General features: G+C 38.8%; 2 protein-coding genes across 6 annotated transcripts in view; one reads left to right on the top strand and one right to left on the bottom strand.

The window, feature by feature from the left end:
* Nucleotides 1–350: 350 nt before the first annotated feature.
* Nucleotides 351–2,708, bottom strand: LOC140523023 (uncharacterized). The gene is made up of 3 exons (XM_072638126.1): nucleotides 2,591–2,708; nucleotides 2,004–2,389; nucleotides 351–582 (listed from the first exon to the last, which is right to left on the bottom strand). Exons 1-3 carry the CDS (start codon nucleotides 2,706–2,708, stop codon nucleotides 409–411), a joined length of 678 nt encoding a protein of 225 aa, XP_072494227.1. The 3' UTR covers nucleotides 351–408.
* The window catches only part of USP36 (ubiquitin specific peptidase 36), a 38,990-nt gene continuing 18,156 nt past the window's right edge, over nucleotides 2,088–22,921 (top strand). For 4 of the 5 annotated variants that reach the window (XM_072645182.1, XM_072645180.1, XM_072645183.1 and 1 more), the window contains exons 1-13: nucleotides 2,088–2,189; nucleotides 5,121–5,253; nucleotides 6,357–6,618; nucleotides 6,917–7,138; nucleotides 8,957–9,067; nucleotides 9,988–10,090; nucleotides 14,031–14,098; nucleotides 14,568–14,638; nucleotides 15,932–16,014; nucleotides 19,659–19,770; nucleotides 20,973–21,113; nucleotides 21,735–21,835; nucleotides 22,745–22,886. In XM_072645182.1, coding sequence (XP_072501283.1) covers nucleotides 6,366–6,618; nucleotides 6,917–7,138; nucleotides 8,957–9,067; nucleotides 9,988–10,090; nucleotides 14,031–14,098; nucleotides 14,568–14,638; nucleotides 15,932–16,014; nucleotides 19,659–19,770; nucleotides 20,973–21,113; nucleotides 21,735–21,835; nucleotides 22,745–22,886 — 1,407 coding nt within the window. In that variant the 5' untranslated portion in view covers nucleotides 2,088–2,189; nucleotides 5,121–5,253; nucleotides 6,357–6,365. Of the gene's footprint in view, nucleotides 2,190–2,296; nucleotides 2,379–5,120; nucleotides 5,254–6,356; nucleotides 6,619–6,916; nucleotides 7,139–8,956; nucleotides 9,068–9,987; nucleotides 10,091–14,030; nucleotides 14,099–14,567; nucleotides 14,639–15,931; nucleotides 16,015–19,658; nucleotides 19,771–20,972; nucleotides 21,114–21,734; nucleotides 21,836–22,744; nucleotides 22,887–22,921 lie in introns of those variants that run through there. The other variant, XM_072645181.1, reaches the window with a different exon arrangement.

The following is a 22,921-nucleotide window of genomic DNA, read 5'->3' as shown; positions in this document are numbered from 1 at the left end:
TATATTTTTCTAAGTGAGCTTTCAAAACATTTTTTTTAAAAATCTTAACCAAGACTTAATTGTTCATCACTATACTGGAAGAGGCAGTGTTGCCCTCCTGTCTCCTTTAAGCCCTGCCCAGAATCCTAATGATCCTGAACTGGAATTGAAATATGCACTGTCATCTCTTCCTTCTAAAACATCTGTGAATTCCTCTCTAGACTGCTGCTGTAGTTTTCCTTACAAGGTCCAGTCACACCATGTGAAACACTGACCTTGTATCAAGGGGTGCTAGGTGAGCCTTAATCTGCTAAGCATCCTTACAGCGTGTCAGCCTGATACCAACTGACTCTAGAAGAAGCACATTCTTGTAATGGCTGAAATGCTTTATTTGGAATGGACCATGTGACATCACCAGCAGCCCTGCATCTATGAAATTAAACCACAGTGGAAGAAGGTCAAGTCAATGATTTTTTTTGCCAATTTCCTTCCTGGTTGAAGATGAGATGTTGCCACAGCAAGCATTTCAGCAGGATCAGTGACACTGACTTGGCCGAAATAAGCAAGTTGTGCTGGCAGCCTGCCAGATCTCACAGGCTGCACCTAAAGAATACAAAATGTAAAAAGTGATGTACGCAATTTGCCTCTCTGCATAACAATAATAATTAGTGATCATTAGTCTCTGAGACTATATGTAAGTAGAGGAAGTTCCTCATGAGGAACTTTTAATATTGATGAAATCACAAGTCTTGTAAAAAAAATGATCACTTACATTTTGTATATCACTTAAATTTTGCAAAACACTTTGCATACATTATCTGATTTATCTAACAACACTGTGAAGTAGATGCTGATTAATACTAGTACTATTATTACCACTTACAGATGAGGAAACTGAGGCTCAAGCAGACATATAAATAACTTGCCCAGGGTCAGAAAGCTAATAAGAAGTTGAGCCCAGATGTATATTGTGTATTTCTGGCATACTAAAATCCTAATCTCAGAAGTAAGTGAAATACTGCTAAGATCCCCAATTTTTTCCCTTTGTGTTAAAGTTGAAAAGATGCCTAGGCTTTGAGAACTGACATTTAAGAAGAGGGAGAGTGGGACATGGTGGCCCTTACAGTCAAAGAATTTCATAGTTAAAAGAGACCCTAGAAACATCCTGTCCAACTCATACCAGAAGACTATCCTCTTCATTCACCTTTTCCTTGAAGACCATTAGGAAAGGCAAACTCATTAGCTACCAGGGTAGTGAATTTCACTTCTGGATAGCTACACACTGCTGCTGACATTAAACCAAAGGTTTTCCTGACATGACACTAAAATCTGCCTCTCTGTAACTTCTACCCATTACAGATTGACTACAGCGATTAAGGCACGATTGGTTGATTGGGATACTGGCTGGCTGCAGTGGGAAATATACTACACAATTTGAAAATAAGGAGTTTGAATGTAGATCCACAAAGTCAATCAATCAATATTATGCGCCAAATGCTAATGACATAAAGAAAGGCGAAAGACAATTCTTACCCCCTAAAAGCCCACGGTCTAATTCAGGACAACATGGAAACAATTATGTAAAACAAGATATGTACTGGATACCGAGGAAATAATTAGCATTAAGTAGGGTTAAGAAAGGCTTCTTGTAGAAGGTAGGATTTTAGCTACAACTTGATGGGAGTCAGAGAACCGAAAACGAAGAAGGAAAATAGTTTAGGCATGGGTGGATAGCCAGTGAAAATGCCCCGAGTTGGAGACAGCAACGAGGCCAGCGTCACCACAACGTTGAGTTCGTGGTGGGGCGCAGGGTGAAACAAGTCTGAAAAGGTAGTTCCTGGGAAGGGAAGTCCAGGAGGACACTGGCGTAGAAATCACGTGCTCTGCGGCAAGGCGCAGGAAGGGGCGGGGGAGACTAGGGGAAGGAGGAGAACTCCGGTGACAAACACGGAGGACGGAAGCGTGTGCAGACTCGAGCTCCCGACCGGAACATGAGAGGCTCCGCCTCTTAAAGGAAAACGTACCCTCGAAGTTGGCTGAGGAGCGCTCGGAGAGCGCGGCTCCTTTAAGGCCCGCCACTGACACGTGTTTGAAGCGCCGCCGGAGCCCCGGATGGTGCGTGTGAGGGCCCGCGAGCTAGTAGAGCGCGCCGCGCTGCGCCGCTCCAGACCGACTGACAGACTTCCCCCCGTTCCCCTGAAGCCCCCTGGGTAGGTTGGGGGCGCGGGGAGTTGGGGGTAGAACGAGGGCGACGGTTGGCGGCGGCGGCGGAGGACAGTTGGGGGTCCAGAGTGGCAGGAGGGGTCGTCGCTGTGCTGTGGGGCCGTGGCCGCGGTCTCTTGCCTCCGGAGGTCGGGACAGGGGGTCGGGTCGGTGTAGCCTCGGTCACTGGTCTGCAGGTGGGTGGCAGCTGTGGGGAGAGAAGGTTGCCTCGGCTACGGGGCCTGGGCCCCCGCTTCTTCCCCAGTCTGGGGGAGCCGGCGCTGGGGTCAAGTCTGATGTGGGCGCCGAGGATGCTGAGCTCGGTCCCGGTGAGGGCTGACCGGGGATGGGGGAAGGAGGGTGGAACAGGCCGCCCTCCTGGGTTCTCGGGTACGTGGCGCACACTCACCCACGGGGTCTCCGGGAATCAGCTTGTGCCGGGTCTTGGGTAGAGTCTGCGTCAGGGGACGGTGACGACGGTCTGTGCCCCACGTCCCCCCACCCCCACCCCCCCGGGCCCTGTGCATGCGGGTAGGATGCCTGCATGGGCCAACTCGCCCGCGTGTTCCTGTGATGGGGGAGGGGAGTGCCCTTTTCGTTCCGAACTTGGGGTTCCCCGAAAGACTCCAGTAAGATGCTCTGGTGGGGTGTCCTTGCTGTCTGTCCACCAGTGAGCCTTCTGGAGCGCCTGTGTTTCTGGCGGCTCAGATGCCTGAGTTTTTAATGCTCACCTCCCTTCTAGGTCTGCAGGCCTGCTTTCTGGGCTTGGGGTATTGCTGCAAGGTTTGCTTTTAGGGCTGAAACTTTTCTCGTTGTCCAGATTCCCTTCGTTGAAGAATCAAGACAAGTGCTAAAATCGATTTTAGGGATGCTGAGGTGGTAGAGATCTCTCTCACCTTCCCGGACAGCAAGAGGAAAAACCTATTTTTGGTGCTTAGCAAGATCCATATCCATAGGAACGGCATTTCTGGGAGCGATGGTGTTTGTTTATTTTATTTCTGGGAGGTGACTTTGGGGGATAAAGGGAATAAGGTTGTCAGTTTAATATGCTTTGGGGGGACACTGTGGAACTGTTAGAGAAAATCGTTCCTTTTAAAAACATGTTTTGAGGAAGGGATGTGCTAGGTGCTTTTACAAATATCTCATTTAATTTAAGAAAATTATTTTCTCTGGGAAAGTAACCTTTCTTTCATAGTAAAAGCATTTATTTCCAAATACATCTTGCATATAAGGGACAGTATTCAGCTATTTTTAGGATGAAGTAGGTTTCTTCTTGCCAGAGTAGCTTCCTAAGGACAGTATCAGGTAGCAGACCAGTATAAAATTAAGATCCAAGCTGCTTTTTGGTGGATATGGGAATGTCTTCAAGGAAGGGGAGTCTTCTTGAGTTGCCCTCCTGCCTGCATAGTGACTGACTGGCCCTCTCGTGGAAAGTAGCAGAGTTTCCAATCTCTTAAAGCAAGCCCTGGATAGGGTTTGTACTTTTTCCACACTGTTATTCTCCCCTTGACTACACATAGCAGGTGGAAGTATTTGTAACATGACATTTGGGACAGACAAAGAGGTGTCAGCCTTGAGTATATATATAGTGCACCTCTCTGTATACCCTGGAGAGTAATATGTTAGGCTTGAAAAGAGAATTGTTTGCCTGTTCAAATGGTAGATATTTTGAGTATACTACTCAGAGTAATTTATCATTGGTTACTCAGGATCACTGAGTTTTATCCTTGAAATTTTGTGCTTTACTGATAAAGTGACATCCAGCATAGGATAATAGGATGGCTTTACTTAAAATAGAACTCTTAATTGTGTGGAACATTTTCACAAGTTTTAATGTGTAAAATTAAAGTGTAATTTTTAAAAGCAGTTCTGTTTTGACTTTGCAGTCTTCAAAGGGTGGTCATTTGTTGCTTAGTTCCTGAAGCTTCTGTTAGGGGCAGCTAGGTGGTGCAGGATAGAGCACCAGTGCAGGAGTCAGGAGGCCCTGAATTCAATCTCCCCTCAGACACTTGACACTCACTAGCAGTGTGACTTTGGGCAAGCCACTTAGCTCCAGTTGCCTCATCCTGGGTCATCTCCAGTCATCCTGATGAATATCTGGTCACTGGATTCAGATGACTCTGGAGGAGAAGTGAGGCTGGTGACCTGCACAGCCCTCCCTCACTCAAAACAAAGTCCATTGCAAGTCATGTCATTATTCTCTGATGGCATGGTCTTCTTCGACAATGAAGGGAACACATAGTTCCTAAAACTTCTGCTATAGTTTATGGAATAAATATTGAAGTTGGATAATCATCTCGGTTAAGGCTCTCAAATCCTGTGTTGGGAAAGGAAAACAATCTTTATCCTCATGGTAATGGGTTATGTGGATTTATGTACTTATTCTTGTCTAGAACAAAACTGAATCACCTTTCTGAATTGTGGGACTCAAATGAAACAATGTAAAATGCTTTACAAATTTTAAAGCAACCACAGTAAATGTCAACATATAGTATCCTTTGATATTCCTAATATTTTCCAGGTACTTATTAATTGAAAGAACAAGTTTGTTAATGTATCTGTTAAATCTTAGTCTTTTCAAGTGATCAGTGGAAGATACAATATTTTAACTAATGACCTTGCCATTATTTTTAGTATCTTCATTTGAACAAAGGTTCTTCTTGAACAAAAGTTGAGATGACTGTGGCTAAAATTCATTTTCAGCCTCTGTTGTGCTCACATTTCATCCTCCTCCTCAATTAATCTCTAGATTACCCTTTAGCTTTCGTGACTTTTACTTTCATATTGATCGTGAATGATCAGTACTTTTGTGGTCTGAAATAGAAGTTATTGCTAGAAGGGGGTAAAGGCAATGGAAGTTTGTTTAATAGTTTTCTGAGCATGTCTTGGCTCTTCATACTCTGGATTCTGATGTTGATAATGTTCTGTTCACCTGGCAGTTTTGCTGACTTGAAAGGAAGAGGAGCTTCCTAATTCAAGGGCAGAGGACATTTGACTTGCTGGAATAGTCCTCTTCCTCCATAACCTGATCAGATGCTGCTGCAGCAGCTGGTCTAAGTCCTGACATCCCAGGTGAGCCTGCAAAGGTTTCTACATAGTCAGTTATTGCTTCAACCTTTCTGAATGTGAACCTACACTATTGAGTGTTTTTGAAGACTTTCCCTTAGAACAGGTATCTTGTTTTTAGCACATTCGGAGAATTCAGACTTATTAAGTTTTATATGTATTGTTTATGTATATATACACACACACACAGATACCATGTTTACACAGTGTTCCAAAAGTTATAGTGTGGTTTTAAGCCACTAAAACTACATATTCATTTAAGACAATGTGGGTAAGGAAATCCATATGAAAATAGATCCTCCATATTGCTATATTCTAGCTTAACCTTGAGGTGGTATTGAAATGGAGGGTGTTTAGTTGATATTTATAATATCAAGCCAGATTCCTGAGTTCAAAGGAATTTCCTAGTATAGATTTTTCTCATTAACTTTTTCTAAATGTAATTCAAGAAGTTCTTGAATTCCAACATAAGTGACATAGTTAGTTCATAGCTGGTAAACTCGGTTGTTCCCTTGACCACGGTAAAGAAAAGAGAAGGAAGAGGAAAAGAGTAGTACCATGAATGTAACATCTCTAGAGTTTATTTGATCATGGGTATCTGAATTTGTTTTATAAGTTACTATTTGACAAGTTGATTTTTGGATAGATTTGTTTAAATGTAGCCATTTTGTTGTTGTGCCCTAATTGCCAGTCCCATTGAACCTCCTTTCTCACTCTCACCTGTTTTGGTGGGTTAGTGAGAAATAACTTATAAACAGACATATCTTTCTGTTTCATATTGACCAGTTTCTGCCCAGAGATTGCTGATTTTCTTGTGTTTCCTACAGCTTAGTTTACATTTCTGAAAATATTGCAAGGTTGTAGAATGTTCATTTTGAAATCTGTTTTCATTGGGTTATTTTTCTTCCCTGACTTTATTGAAGCTCCTAATTAGTTTGTTACTCTGGTTTGCATTTCTTTATGAGGATGATGATTGGTGATCTTTGGTAGCTTATTCAAATAGTTCCTCAGTGATCCATAATGATCTTTGAGGAGAGTTTAAGGAAAATGACTTTTTATTATCCAGGCATTATTTATTTATTACTCTATCTCTACCCTTTTACTTTCAGTGATGCACCATGCCAATTGTTGATAAGCTAAAGGAAGCTCTGAAACCTGGTCGGAAGGATTCAACAGATGATGGAGATCTGGGGAAGCTCTTGGCTTCTTCTGCCAAAAAGGTCCTCCTACAGAAGATAGAGTTTGAGCCTGCAAGCAAGAGCTTCTCTTACCAGTTGGAGTCCTTAAAAAGCAAATATGTACTATTGAACCCCAAAATAGAGGGTGCCAATCGCCACAAGAGTTGTGATGAGGCACAGATCAGGAGACAGGGTAAGTAGTATATTTGGCAGCAGAGTATAGGTCAGAGAGTGATGGATTTGAATAAGGGCTCTACCCCTGTTCAATAGAAATAATTATATAGTATTTGCCACAAAGGAAAATGAAGAGATAGAAGTCTAGGCTTCTCAGAACCCCTGCACTTGTAGTTGGGTAGTTTTTTTGTCAGTTTAAATTTTTTTTTTTATAGTCTAGATAAGATGATCACTTCAGAGGCATCATTTAAGAGGATTTTCTTGTGGTTCTGTATATGTATATCAATCATTTCCTCTTCTTACCTTTGCTTTTTCAGGCAGTGATCATGGTTTTGAAAGCTGTAGTGATGGCATTCCAGCCCCACAGAAAGTTCTCTTCCCTGTGGATCGGCTATCTTTGAAGTGGGAGCGCGTTTACCGAGTTGGAGCAGGTCTCCATAACCTAGGCAACACCTGCTTCTTGAACGCCACCATACAGTGTTTGACCTACACACCCCCTCTAGCCAACTACTTGCTCTCCAAGGAACACACTCGGAATTGTGAGTGTCATTTTGTGGCATAAAAATGACTCTCTTCTGAATTTGATAATGTAGCTACATTGGGGTCATAGCTCTGTGATTATGTGTTGATGTTTTTCAATGTGACAGTGATCTGTGTGGCCAGAATCAGTATTTAAATCAACCAGAATTTATCCTTGAACATAAGTATTTTTATTTTGTGAAATCCAGAAAATATTTAGTAAAGCAAATTAAATCCCATTATGTTTTTTGTTTATACTTTCTTTGCACAGACTGTTACTTGTTCTATATGAGAATGACTGTTCATCTGAAAATTAGGAAGATGTTTAGGAGATTAACTTATATAATGTTTTATGATAAATTGACCTTTTTTTCACCTGGAGTTCAGTAATTGAGAAAAAGAGTTGTGTTTTTGTTTTGTTTAAGTTAACTTCTTTAATTTTGGTTTGGTTTTATAGGATTTTGAGAAACTGGTCTAAGAGGGTTAAAAGTGTTGAGGGCCAACTTTGAAATCTTTGTTGCAGAGCTTATATTCTATGTCTTATGTCCACAGTTCATTGAAAGGATAATAGAATGCTTTGTTGTATTTACAGCTTTAAGATCTTGGTATACCTGTAACTGCTCATAGTAATAAGGAGTTTACTTAAAGTATCAGGCCAGATACTCCATGAACTTCTCTCAGTGTGAATAGTAATCACTATATCCGTATCTATTCTAACCTATCAATCAAGTAAAGTGCAATTAAGAGAATAAATATTTTTTATCAGCTAATATTTTTTAACAGTTTTTTTTATTTTGAGTTCGAAATTCTTTCCCTCTAGCCCTTCCCCCACCCATCGAGAAGGCAAGTAATATGGTACCCATTATACATATTGTCATACAAAACATATTTCTATATTCACCATATTGCCAAAAAAAGGCAAGAAAAATGAAGATAAAAAATAGTACGCTTCGGTCTGCACTCTTGAGTTTATTAGTTCACTCTCTGGAGGTAGATAGCATTTTTCATCATGAGTTTTTTGGAATTGTCTTAAATCATTGTATTGATCAGAGTAGCTAAGTTGTTTACAGTTGATCACCCTTAAAATATTGCTGTTCTTGTGTATAATGTTTTCTTGCTTCTACTTCCTTTGTTTGCATGAGTTCATATAAGGCTTGCCATGTTTTTCTGAAAGCATCCCCCTAGTCATTTCTTGTAGAACAATAGTATTCCATCACGATCAGATAATACAACTTTTTCAGTCATTCTCCAGTTGATGAGTATCACCTTAGTTTGCAGTTCTTTGCCACCAAGAAAAGAGCTGCTATAAATAATTATGTACATATAGGCCTTTCTCCTTTACTCTCTTCAGGATACAGCATTAGTAGTGATATTGCTGGGTCAAACAGTGTGCGCAGTTTTATATTCCTTTGGGCATAGTTCCAAATTGTTTTCCACAGTGGTTGGACCAGTTCACAACTCTACCAACAGTGTATTAGTGTACCTGTTCTTTCACATCACTTCCAGCAGAGAACAAATATATTTCTAAGCTTAATTTCAAAAATGACTTTAGAAACTCATTAAACTAAAAGAAAAATGACCTGATAAGAATGATAATCTTTTTTTTTAAAAAAATGCTACCATGTTAAGACTTGAACCAAGGTTTTCATTAGCCCTAATGTCTGTTTAGCACAAAATGGGCTTCTTTCCATAGTGTTCATTGACTCTAACCTTTCAGTTGTCTTAGTTCTCAGTGTTCTCTTTGAGATTTCTGTTGCTATCTACGTCAGTCTTTTGTCATTTATCAGGACCATCGTAGATTCTGGTGGACACTAGTCATTTCTCTTTCATATCTGCAGGTCACCAAGGAGGTTTTTGTATGCTCTGCGTTATGCAGAATCACATGATCCAGGCCTTTGCCAATAGTGGCAATGCTATCAAGCCAGTCTCCTTTATCCGAGACCTGAAAAGTAAGAATTGAGTCTTATGAACAAATATTTATTTAGATCTAATTGGCTAGAACTATTCTGGGTACTGTGGGGAATGTGCAAGATATATAAGAAATAAGAACTATCCATGGGAAACTTATGTTCTTGTTGAGGAAACAAGACTTGTTCATATCAAACAGTTAGAAAACAATGTACGACCATATATGAAGTGCTAAATTTTGTGACACAGGCAATAAATCACAAAGGTTGCCGAGATGGAAGAGGCTATTAGAGCTTAGAGTCTTTGGTGGGGGAGACTTAATAAGTCATATAATATTTGAACCAGAAAGTTCCTGAAAGATTATCTAGTCTAGTTTCTTTATTTTACAGATGAAGAAACTGAGACCCTGAGGGGTAAAATTACTCTTTTAGGGTCATAAAGCTAGTTAAGTAGCAGGGGTATATCTAGAACTTAGATTTCCTGACTTCTCTCTAGTCCAGGGTTCTTTCTATTATACCATGCTGCCTTCTCTTTTAATGGGGATGATAGCATGAATAAAGGCATGGAGCATGCCTATAGGTGTAAACACACTTCCAATCATTAGCTATGGCCGTTTATCGTTGCTATATACTGAGTTACCCTCTATCTCTGCCATAAGCAGTGAATAGGTTGGTTTTTAGAACAGATTGCAATGCTATAGAAAAATTGCTTTTTTACTTTGTACTGACTCTTCTGAAGATTAAGTAAATCAGTATACTAAATGTTATTAGTTTCTGTCCAGCTTTGTGGTGTATCTGCTTTTCTCTGAAGTATTAAGAATTAGCCCCTTATTGAGGCTTTGTACTTTGAATTATTAGGTAATGTTGAGGAAAACAGGAGATAAAGTAGTTGTTCGAAAGGTAATATTTCAACTTCTCACCCACCTGACTGATTTTTTTTCTTTCTTACTCTCCTTCTATAGAAATTGCTCGGCATTTCCGCTTTGGAAACCAGGAAGATGCACATGAATTTCTTCGATACATTATTGATGCAATGCAAAAGGCCTGCTTAAATGGCTACACAAAGTATGTACTTGCTTTCTTCACTTTCTGGTTGAGAATTTGGAAGCTGATTTCACTCTACCTCAGCCACAAATAGAGATGATTACACGCTGGATTTCACCATCACCCAGAAATGTTCCATTCCTCTCTCCAACCATAATGTCATCATTCTATCTCTCCCTAGGCCTCCCCCTTCTTAAACATGTTATTCTCCCCCGCTCCCTCACTCCTATCTAGTTCTCTATTGCTTTCCTCTACTCCACAGTTCTTTCTTAGACCAGTACTTTTGGTTTGACTCCACTTCCCTCTCCCTAATCTTAACCCTGTAGTTAGTCACTTGTTAGCCAATTTAACTCGACACTGTTCTCTACTTTCTAGTTTCTTGTTCCCTTATCCTGTTGCTGCTTATCCCTTGCTAAACCTTAGCTCTAGACTATCCACAACTAAACTCTTGTGCTGCTACTTACATGTTGCTGCATGGAACTGGAAGAAGTTACACAATTGTGCTGACTAGGTATTTATAAATTCATGATCAACTTCAGATGTGTTCTCATTGCAGCAAGGTATTCATATTTCTTCTTTAATTGATTCCCTTACTTTCCAAAAAAGCTTTTCTAAACCACTCTTCTCCCTTCCCATTCTTTCTCACATGAGGAACTAACCTCTTACTTTATTGAGAAAACTGAAGCCATTCAACATGGACTTTTTTTCTCTTGTTCTTCCACTCAAAACTCCTTGCCATCATCTTTTCCTATTCTCTTCTTTTCTCCAGTTTTTAGTAGTATGGTGACCCCATTACCAAGGTCAGCTCCTTTATATATGCTTTGGAACCCATTCCCTTCACATCTTCACCAGCAGATTGTAACTTTTGCCATCCCATCCTCTCTAATCCTTAGTTTCTCTCTATCTACTGGTTCTTTCTACATTGCCTTCTCACATACCCAAATCTTCCTCTTCTTTTAAAAGAACTTTTCACCAGACCCTACCATCCCCTTTTTGTCCTGTCTTTCTTAGCTGAAGTCCTAGAAAAAGCTGTCTAGGCTTCAACGTGTCCACTTTCTCTCCTTTCACTCTCAGCCCTTTGCATTCTGACCCTCAACCATATTGCTCAACTGAAACTGTTATTCCCAGGTTATTAGTGATCTCTTCAATTGTTAATTATAATGGCTTTTATTCAGATATTCAGTACTGTTATTCAGTCCTGTTGACTACATTCTCCTTTTGGATAATTTTTTCTCTCTGGGTTTTTTTATGTTGCTATTGTCATCTATCTACCTTAGTCTACTTTGCTCATCTATACTATACCTCCTAACTCTGTGTGTTTCTCCAAGTATTATCCTAGGCCTGTTACTCTTTCCTACACTCTCTTGGTGACCTCATCAACTTCCATAGGTTTAGCTATCATCTTTATGCCAGTAACTTCTTGATCTATACATATTGCTCCAGTCTCTCCCCTGAGCTTCAGTTCCGCATTACCAATCGCCTACTGGACATTTTAAACTGGATGTCCCAGAGGTAATCTTAAATTTAACGTGTCTAAAAATGAACTCATTATTTTCCCCCCAAACCCATCTTTCTTCCAAACTTCTCTTTTCTCCCAAAGCACCACCATCTTCCAGTATTGTGGATTCATAACTTTGGTGTTATCCTCAACTCCTCTCTTCAAATATCAGTTGCAAAATCTAGGTGTTTTCTGTATCTTCACCATTTCTCATTCAGTCACTTCTTCTCTACTCACACAGCTACCTTTGTTCAGGCCCTGGATTGTTGCAATAGTTGCAATAGCTTCCTGATTGGTCTTCCTGCCTGAAGTTTCTTTGCACTCTGATTCATCTTCCAAAGTGCCAGTCATTTTCCTTACAGATTTAACTATGTCACTTCCCTTTAGTAAACTCTGGTAGCTTTCTATTGCCTCCAGAATCAAATATAAGCTCCTCTGTTTGGCTTTTAAAGCTCTTAACAACCTGGTTCCAGCCAGTCTTTCCAGGCTCGTTATACCTCACTCCCCTTCTTGTACTCTGTGATCCAATCATATTTCCCTTCATCTTCTACTCCTGACACTCTAGCTCCTGACTCTGTGCCTTTGTACTAACTGTAGCCTTGCCTGAGATAACGTGCCTTCCTCTCTTCTGCCTCATGGTGTTCTTCTTTTCCTTCGCTTACAGATACAGCTTAGGCACCACTACCTACATAAAGTATGTTTCTTGATCCCCTCAATGGCTAGTGCCTTCCCTCTGAAACTACCTTGTATTTAACTTCTTTTTGGTTTATTTGTATTTAATTCTTTTTATATTTATTCTGTACATACTCATATTCTATTCATACTCAAATATATCTCTGTCTTCCCTATTAGAATATAAGCTCCTTGGGAATAGGGATAATTTTATTTATCATATTTGTGTACTCAGAGCCCAACACAGTGTCTGGCATAGAGTAGTAGGTACTTAGCAAGAGATGCTTGTTGCTTGATTACTTTGAAGGGAACATAAATTTGTATTATTTAGGAAAGTGTTTTTGCAGTCAATACCTTTATCTCACTATATAGACTTCAGTCATTTTATATTTCTCAGACTGTTTGAAGCCTGAATGCAAAGGATCTATAATATACTCCAGAGAAAGACACATCTCTAGCCTCTGCTGGGGCAGTAGTGGTTTAGTATCCACCTTGTAGAGCTGAAAAATTAGGGATGTTACTTGTGGAGTTTCCAAGGTGAAGGAAATTTTTCTCTGCAGTCTGATTCAGAGAGTAAACTTTAACACAGGATGCTATTTTGAAATCTAGATTTGTTTGTCAATTATTTTTCCTACCTTGTTTGCCTCTTGGCAATGATTTATTGTTTTGAGCCCCTTTTAATTCTATTTTGTAATAAGACTCTTGAATTCCTGTTAGACTTGTTATAGGGGGGAAACTATAAAGAAGCTTATGAGAAAGAACTTCATATCCACAGAAAATTAGGATTAAGAGTCTGACATTCAAATGATAAAACTCTGTTCTTTGACCCTGTTCCTTTTTTAAATACTCATAGATTTGGCAATTTAAAATGAATAATTATGAACTCTGTGCCATATGGGTCATTTGTACAAGGCAGAAAAAATCCTGTTTAAAAGCAGTCTTGGGTTATTTAGCTATTTTTAATAAACAAGTTAGCCATCTTTTTTTCTAGGGTGAGTTTAGAGAGGGTAAGTTAAGAAAAGGCTTTTCATGTATCTTACCCTATGTTTAATTAGTCAGTCAACTGATAAGATATTTATTAAGTGTCTCGTATGTGTCAGGCACTGTCCTAAGCATTGTAAATAAATATGAAAATATTAATGAAGACAGTCTTTGCCCTCGAGGAGATTGCAAGCTAATGGGGAAACAACAAATAAAAAGAAGCTGGAAAGCTCCTGGGTTCATATGTAAGAGACAGTAAGTAAGGGTAGAGAGCTGGCCTTTGAGTCAGAAAGACCTGAAGTCTAGCACTACCTTTCACGTATCTTTTTAACTTCCCCGTGCCGTGGGCAATTCTTGTTTTTTAAGGCTGCACTGTAGTTACTGATCTGTATTGATAGAGTTTTCCTCAATGGGAGTTCTCTGTACCAAAAAAAAAAAAAAAAGCCCCTAAATACCTTAAATATTTGTGTCAACAAAATCTAATTGCTATTTATCAAGGTAATCTGAGCAATGACTCATTTAAGTGTGGGAAAATGTTGGTATCAGTGGAAACAAATAAATATTGTTCACTCCTGCATGGAAGGCAATGTCTTGGGGGTTAGGGTGTTTTGTCCTAGTGGAGTAAAGTGAGTTGGTTTGTCATACACTCTCCCTCTTGTCATGAGAACATTTTAAGGAACTTAAGATAGTCTACCCACAATGCAACTTCTAGGTGTTTTGTAGGAGTTAGGTGTTACCCAGTTATATACTGATCTTGAAGTCTTCAATTAGTGGGTCATGTCATATGCTATTGTGATGTCTGTTTTGCAGATTGGATCGCCAGACACAGGCAACTACTTTGGTCCATCAGATTTTTGGAGGTTACCTCAGATCTCGTGGTGAGTAGAGACTTTATTTCTGTCTTTCTTTGCTGGAGGTTGTAGTAGTAACCAAAGGTCTCCAGAACATCCCTGCTGTTTCTTATTATTTCTTAAAACAGCATAAATAAACTTTAGCTGGAAGGCTGCAGACCTCCAAGATGTCTTGTTTTATCAACAGTAGAGAAAGCTATTGGATATTGAAGAAAAAGATTACATTACTCAACTGAGGCACTCAGTTGCTCTGGACTGCTTTTGGTTGATTCTTTTTGTCCTTGAATGATATAAGTTCCAAATGAGATCTTCTTGCCAAATGAAATGACACTTGCAAAGCTAGTTTTATCATAATCTCTTATTAATATCATTATAGAGTTTTGAAAGAGAAAAAAGCTTAAAGCATAGTAAGCCTTGAGAAAAATGAGAAAAAAATCTTCATCAGTTTCAATTAACTGCACTACTGCTTGACTAATTGCTCTCTATTTTATTACAGTTAAGTGTTCAGTATGTAAGAGCGTCTCTGATACCTATGACCCCTATTTGGATGTTGCACTGGAGATCAGGGTACAGAATTATAATACTGTCACTTACATGGCTGGGTTGGGAAAGTGGGAATTTTAACTTAAAAAAGAGCTAGATGGGAAGTGAGAAATACATAGCTTGGTGGGGAGATTTGTTGACAGCTTTTCACAAATATTTGGGGGATATTGTAAGTTTTCCTTTTTAGAAGAACATTCTTAGCTTTATTACAACTTTTGTAGTAGAGAAGCTGTTATCTAGTTTTCAATAGGATAATCTATATTTTAGAGCAAACCTGAAACTTGTTTTAAAAGTAAAATACTTGACAGTACTCTTGACAATCCTGTTAACTGACTCAAGAGTGTGTGTGTGTGTGTGTGTGTATGTGTGTGTGTGTGTATATGTAAAATCATTATTAGAGTTCTGTGACAGGTGGAATCTGAAATGACTGAGGAAACAAAAGTTTGAGCTTCTGAGTGTGTCAATTTATTAAGCAATACGTGCAAATTGCATAGCAAATTGGGACTAGGCCTTCAAGTTGGCACTAGACCCCAGATACAGAGGAAGACAGATTTTTTTATGTATTAAAAACAATCATAGGACAAATTAGTTAAAAGAAAACAACAGGATACAAAAATTAGTTAATCTTATTTCTTATTGGAAGAAAGATTAAAAACTTTCTGGGTTGGGAGGGAAAAAGCAGATAGGGTGCAATTCCCTGAAATCAGAAAAAGAGTGTCCCACTCCTTCTCAAGTGATAGAATTCAATGAAAGGAGGATAGAAGTTGTAACTGATTGACCAATACAGGGCCAATTTTCTGATGAGACATAGGGGTTGCTTGAAATGTGAGAAAACTCCTTGCATTAGTCTTTGGATCTCACTGGGTTTCTGGTCAGCATAACCTTGGTTAAGCATGTCCTTAGTTAAACATCTCGAAACCATGCAGGGCTAGGTTCAAACAATACAATAAGGTTTTCTCACAGTTCTCATAATTAAATGAACTTTTCTTACAATACAGAAATTGGGGTAGACCCATAATTGAATAGAAAGGGAACTGAACTAGATCCAGAATTGAGCCACAAAATGGAGTCAGTGTGATTCACTGTATTTCCACAATTCCCTCAGTTCACAAAAGAGGTAACATTATAAATCTACTATCTCTTCTGATGCTTACCATTTGACCTTGTTAGACTGGAATTTCAAAACTCAGATTCTCATATAACATAACATGAATGTTTGTTTAACTTAAACTTTAAAAAGTTTTAATTTTGGTATTTCTTATATATATATAAGCTACTCTTTCTTCTACTCTCTTATCTTGCACTTATCTTTTACAGCAAGCTGCAAATATTGTACGTGCCCTGGAGCTGTTTGTAAAACCAGATGTCTTGAGTGGAGAGAATGCTTACATGTGTGCTAAGTAAATCAGCTTTTGGTTCTTTTTCTGGTATTTTTAGTTTGTCATCTCTCCTGGATGCTGCTGTAGTAGTCTTTTAATTCTGCTTGCCAAGATGTCTTTTCCTCACCAAAATCACTTCCTATTCTGTGGAGCATATTTACTATCCTTTTCTCCCTCCTTCTTGTTGAATGTAGATAATTACTCCACAGGTTTTATATGGATAGGAAAGTAGTCACATAGACTAGTAGTAATTGGTGTCCTTTTGGTTATCTTTTTTCAGTATCAGAAAGGCCTGATACTTTTTCTATACCTTTAGTATCTTCTCCAAGTTTGCGTACCTTTTGAATCAGTCTCCCAATTTGTAGTCTTAGAGAACTGCCAAACTGACTGGGAAGTTAAGTGACTTGCTCAGAGCTTGCTGGCTTCGAGAATTGCTCTCTCTTCATTATGTCAGGCTGCAGGGAAAGGAGGGGGTAGGGGAAGGGAGGTAAGAATTTTACCTTTCAATCCAAAGGATAAGGGAAGCAGGAGAGTGGGAGTTCACCAGCTTTGGATTATTAGGGGAGGTAGAAGGAGAGGGAAGAATCATTTGATTTAGGGTACTGGGGCAACTGGGCATGATGTCTGATAGAGAAGTGGAGGAAAAAAGTAGGCAATTAATAGAGAGGTTCCTATCCTCTAGGCTTAATTTTTGGCTTCCTGATCTCTGGGCTGAACTCACACTCAGTGGAAGGTTAAGCCTTTCTCAAGGAGCTCCTTTAGCCCCCTAAGACCTCTAGTATCAAATATAAATTCCATTGTTTGGTATTTAAAGCTGTTTGTGTTCTGGGCCTCTTTCTACTTTTGAGTCATATACACCTTATTTCCCTGCACCTTCTATGGTCCACTTATGCTGGCCTGCTTGTAGTTCCTCAAACAACACTATCTTCCATTTCTATCTCCCGTTTCTGGAGTGCTATACCCCGCCACTTCTGCCTTTTATTTTACGTTGTTTCTTTCAAAAGTCCGCTCAAATCCCACCTTTTTTTTCAGGAGAACTCTTCTAGTCTCTCCCCACTGCCACTATTCCTGTTTTGTTCTCCTATCCCCCCTCCCCACATCATGTCCCCCCAAAAAAGTGACTTCCATCTCAAGTTACCTTCTTCTGCTCTGTATATAGGTTGTATATACCTAGTTGTTTATGTAATTGTCTCCCTCATCAGATTATATGTCCCTTGAGAGCACGGTGCTTAGCATAGCACCTTTTATACTTAGTAAGTGTTTAATAAATGCTTGTTGACTGACTAACCCTACACAGGTCATGGTAACTATGGTATGCCAGCCTTCAGCTCATTATCCCTCTTTTCTCAAGGAGTTCAATATCAGGTTTACTATCTTGTTTTCTTTCTTAACTCCTGCATTTATATGAAAAGACTTCAACTTTTATGTTGATGTTCCCTTAAATTCCCTGAATGAAATCCTCAATCTTTTCATTCCATAACTTAGTCTAGTAGGTAATTTTCATAATTAAAAACTGTTTCCTGTGTCTGAACATAATTTGTCATTCCATTTTTTTCCAAACCAGACCCCTCTGAGCCCTTTACTCCTTAGTACTTTCTAAGGCCATTACTCTTACTACCATTTTGCTTTCCCTTTCCCGTCTCTGCTCTCTAGTTAACCAGTTGGACTCCAGATTATCCTCTACCAAAATTCTTTGCGCACTTTGCCCCTTGCCAGACTCCAACCCTATATTATTCTGCTCCTAACTCCTAGGCTCCTGTCTGAAGCTGGAAGAAATCATATACCTACACTAAGTATACTACATATTTATATTAGCCATCTTCATTTATATTAGCTGAGGCCTCACTGCAACAGGGCAATTTTTATATTCCTATGTAATTGATTCCCTAGCTCATGCCCTTTCTAAACTTCTCTGTAAGCTTCCTTCACTGAACCAGGCTCTTCCCATCCCCCACTTCACCATCTTGAATAAAGACCTAACCTTTATTTGTCCATAAGTTCTCATTTCCTTCTCTTTATCTATAATTACTTTAATATCACCTGTCTTTCCTTCTTTCTAGTCTTCTTGCCAAGACCATCCTATCTATGTGTGCCCTTGTTTCTATCCCATCGTGTCTTCTCCAGCTGATTGCCTCCCCACTTATCACATCTCTCTGTCTGCTGATTCCTTCCCTACTGCCTTGAAACAAACTCAAGTCACCCCCACAGTGGGGAGCGGGGAGAAGAAGGGAGCAAAAAAAAGAGGGGGAGAGGCCATGGGCAGAGCCAGAGCAGAACCAGAGCCTTGAGATTCTACTAGTTTAGTCTTTGTCTTCTTGACCATCCTCCCATTGTGGATGTGTTCTAGGTGACCTCATTTGTTTCGATGGGTTTAATTATCTCTCTGTGCAGATGACCCACAGATTTATATACTGAGCCCCATTCTCTCCTCTTTGCTTCAGTAATGCATCACCAGTGGCTTACTGGACATTTCAAACTGGATATTACATCTCAAACTTAACATGTCCAAAACTAAGCTTATCCAACCACATTCACCTCTTTTCCAAACTTTCTTACTCCATCATTCTTCAGTGTCCTAGATTCATAACTTTGGAGTTGTCCTCTGTTTTTCATCCTCACTCATCCCTTATACCCCATCAGTTTCCAAATCTCACTTTTTCTATCTCTGCCACATCTTATATTCAACTGTCTATTTCTGGTCATATAACTACCACCCCAATTTAGGTATTCATTATCTCTTGCCAATGCACTTGTAGTGATATCATAATTGGTTTCCTTACCTTAAGTCTTTTTTCCACTTCAGTCCATCTTCTGCTTTAGTAATTTTCTTTAAGCATGCACCAGATCTTGTCATTTTCTTATTTAGTAAACTTAAATGGAATAGGTGGTACAGTGGATAGAGTCCCTGGCCTGGAGTCAGGAACACTCATTTCCCAAGTTCAAATTTGGACTCAAGTACTTAACTATATGTGTGGTCCTGAGCAAGTCAGTTAATCCTGTTTGCCTCAGTTTTCTCATCTGTAAAATGGCAAATCACTGCAGTATCTTTGCTAAGAAAACCTCAGATGGAGTCACAAAGAGTTAGACATGACTGAAAAATGACTGAACAACAGACTTAAATGACTCCCTGTGGCCCCTAACCAAAAATATATACTTCTTTGTGTTTTAAAGCCCTTTATAGCCTGACCCCAACACATCTTTCCTGCCTTGTTACATATTACTTCTCTTCCCATACTTTTGCCAAACTCACTTCAATTCTGTATTAGCAAAGGAGGGACTGTGGATGCAGAATGTTGCATATATGCGGTCAGATGATGTTTGATTTTGCTTAACTTCTTTTTGTAAGAGCTAAGTGGGGCTGGGGAAAGGAGCTATGTATCTGGAAATGCATATAAATGGAATGGATATATAAACAGCATCTAATGATATTCTAAGTGTGGTGGGTAAGGATTTTATTTTAACTCATGATTTGCACTATATTTAATAAATAACCTCCAGTTCCTTATGGATAATAAACTGTCCAAAAGCAAGGGATGTCTTTGTCCCTTGTTAGGGAAACATTTTATATCCTTTCTACTTATACATCACTCCCAAATCACGTAGATGAGAGAATAGTTCTTTCTAGAGTATAAACTAATAGAATTTTTCATCTATTTTCCCTATAGATGCAAGAAAAAAGTGCCAGCCAGTAAGCGCTTCACAATTCATAGGACATCCAATGTCTTAACCCTCTCCCTGAAACGCTTTGCAAACTTCAGTGGGGGTAAAATCACTAAGGTGAGTTTCCTATCAAGAATTATTCAGTAAATACTAGAGGTTTGGAAGCTCTGCTAGGTATCAACCATCTGCCTGTCCATTTGAAAAGCAGATACTAATGACAGATAATGTGATTTTAGACAAATAAGCACTAACATTACTTTTATATAATTCTAAGTGGAGAGTGCTAGGTCCTGAGTCAGGAAGACTCATCTTCCTAAGTTCAAATCTAGCCTCAGACACTTACTAGCTATATGTGACCTTAGGCAGGTCACTTATTCCTGTTTGCCTCAGTTCCTCATCTGTAAAATGAGGTAGAGAAGGAAATGGCCAACCACTCCAGTATCTTGGCCAAGAAAACCCCAAAAAGGAGCATGAAGAGTTGGCCATGACTGACCAACAACAACAATAAAGTACCTGGTTTCTAAAATGAAAATGACTGAAGTTTTGAAATGTTTTTATTTTATTTTTATTTAATTACTTTTCATTTTTGTGTTTTGAAATTCAGTAAAATTTAGGGAAAATGTTGGTATATTTTATTTCCAGTCATTAATTAGATAATACTTTTTCTATAATTTTCTTTGGATAAATTGCAGTTTTTTTTGCAGTCTCCATTTTTCACCTCATTGTACAGAAAGAAAGTTTTTGTGATATGACTTTAGTCTTGATCCATTCTGTAAAAGTAGGATTTCCTGGAGAAGGTAATAGTAATCCATTTTGTTTTAAATAGCTCAGATTAGCTATTGTCATCTTCATAATATATCTATAGGACAATAGAGAAAAACAAAGCTTATTCCCATTTTCCTTTTCAGAAAAGAGGTGATGAGAACTGTGGCTTTATATCACGACCAGAAATAAAACTGAAATCTGATGTAGCTACAGAATCACATCTTTTTTTTTTTCCTGATTTATTATTTTATTGATTGTGTAGACTTAAGAGAGTGATGGAGAATCTGCCTTAAAAAGGCAGATTAAAATGTGTTGCATGTATCTTTTTTTTTTTCAGAGAAGCAGTTATTAAACAAATTCCTAGCATATCCCTGGTTTTACATAAAAAATCACATCTTAAACTAAGGAAGAATTATTTTAGTCTTTTAAGCTTCTGCCATAAGTTGGTGCATGCCCAATTGGATTTCAACTATTGAGTTGTCATGATAGAGATAAAAAATAAAGTGACCTTTTATCTTGACTTGAAATCTAATTTCTAATTTCTTTTATAACAGGATGTGGGATATCCAGAATTTCTCAATATACGCCCATATATGTCACAAAGTAACGGCGACCCTGTCATGTATGGATTGTATGCTGTACTTGTCCATTCCGGCTATAGCTGCCATGCTGGACATTATTACTGTTACGTGAAGGTAAGTTGTCTGTTTTTTGGTACAGCCGGTGTAGTTCGTAATAGATTCTTGATAAATAAGCGTTGACTTTTGGTGCAAGGACACCAGGCTTTAGAGATTATATAATCCCTCCTTTAATTTATGTATAACCTTTGTTTTAAGGGAAGTAAGGACTCTTTCTAGCAAATACATATCCCCACTTAGAACATAGACAAAATGAGTAACTTTTTAAAAAAATCTAGTAGAATCTACACTATTATCAGACATAGTGAGAAAGAATTGGGAAGGTAGGGGCTCTAATTGCTTGGGCTGTAAAAGGCTTTGCCTGATAAATATTCAGAAGAATCTTAGCTAAGGGAAGGTATTTGTTTGTGGTAGAAGGTATAGCGATCAGCTTTTCACATCTTTTTGGAACAAAGAACCTGAGGAATGATGAGATATGAAAGAATTAGAAATTACTGTTAAACCTTTTTGGGTCACTATTTGAGGCCTGGAGCTCCTTAAATTGTTAATATTTTCTGAGCACCTAATTATATAGGATGATAGTAGAAATTGCACGTAGTAGTTTTTATTATTCAAAACAGCAAAGGGATTCTTAACACCTTTAGTGATCTTTTTCTTTTTTATTATTCGTGACTCTAGGCTAGCAATGGGCAATGGTACCAGATGAATGATTCTTTGGTCCATTCTAGTAATATCAAAGTGGTTCTGAACCAGCAGGCCTATGTTCTGTTCTATCTCAGGTAAGTCTTGATGTTTCCCTTTGGAGCTTTCCTTTAGGTCTGTCTAGGTCCTTTCATTGGAAATTCCCCAGGGGAGGGCAGATATTTTAACAAAAAATTTCATTTGTAATCTCCAAAAACATGCCAATTCAAACTGACCTCAGAAGTTCCAGCATGGATCCCAGATATGGAGAGCCTCCTGGGTACCATTTAAGTGGGGTGTTACTTTTAGTTTGACCATTCCCAAATGGATATACCTTTAGAATTTCCCTATATTCTAGGAGTATCTCTTTAAGGTAAGGCTATGTTAGAATGTGTCCTTTCAAAAACATTGCTAGGGAATGTAAGAGTGTTTGCTCTGTGGCATTTAAGGCCTTGAATTCTGAAATAATGTAGCTTCCTTTGTACTTCCTATCTTTAAGGTTTTTGGTGCCTGTATGTACCTTGTCAGAGAAGGATATAACTCACAAAATGGCAGTGAATTGAAATCCTTTGCATTTAAGTTTAGGATGCAACAGAGGTAGCTATCATGTAGGTTTCCTTCCCCATATCCTGTTACCATATTCCTAGAACACAGGATCAGCAATTAGTCAGTTGCTCCTGAGTTAAAACGAGGCATTTTGGAATTATACTAACTGTCTTGGAACTCAACCAATCAAAAAGTTATTACTTGAAAAAGGGTCTTTATGGTTTGGTATGCTTAGTGTTCAGTTAGACTTATATATCTGAGACTGTACAAAGTCACATTGGTTTATAGGACAAGGTAAGATTTATCTAGGGATTCTCTCTAGCTGAGGCATTTAACAACCTTAAAGCCCTCTGTTCTGGCTCTTTTTCTTGCCACCATCCTTTTATTTAGTATTTACTTAGTTGTCACCTATTTTGTTTACTGTCTTTTCAACTTTCTTACTAACTTCCTTCTTTTCCCAGAATTCCAGGCTCTAAGAAAAGTTCTGAGGGCCCCACTGCAAAAACCGTCTCTGCGCTTCCTAGCCGAGCAAATAACATAGTTCCTGAACACATCAAGAAAAATATTAGTAATGGTGTTGTCCCTTCACCACTAATTGGAAAGGTAAGTTATTTATAGAGCATCAAAACACTTCCTTG

This window comes from Notamacropus eugenii, chromosome 2 (genome assembly GCF_028372415.1).
Source record: "Notamacropus eugenii isolate mMacEug1 chromosome 2, mMacEug1.pri_v2, whole genome shotgun sequence".
Classification (NCBI taxonomy): Eukaryota; Metazoa; Chordata; class Mammalia; order Diprotodontia; family Macropodidae; genus Notamacropus; species Notamacropus eugenii.
Note: the sequence above shows the minus strand (reverse complement) of the source record. Positions and strands in the feature narration are given on the sequence as shown.

Excerpts from the sequence above, each read along its gene's own strand:
- LOC140523023 (XM_072638126.1), bottom strand. The coding sequence starts at position 2,708 with ATGCACAGGGCCCGGGGGGGTGGGGGTGGGGGGACGTGGGGCACAGAC. Across the intron at positions 2,390-2,590 it reads GATTCCCGGAGACCCCGTGG|CTGCCACCCACCTGCAGACC; the intron begins GTGAGTGTGCGC and ends CTCTCCCCACAG. Across the intron at positions 583-2,003 it reads CTCCTCAGCCAACTTCGAGG|GTGCAGCCTGTGAGATCTGG; the intron begins GTACGTTTTCCT and ends TGTATTCTTTAG.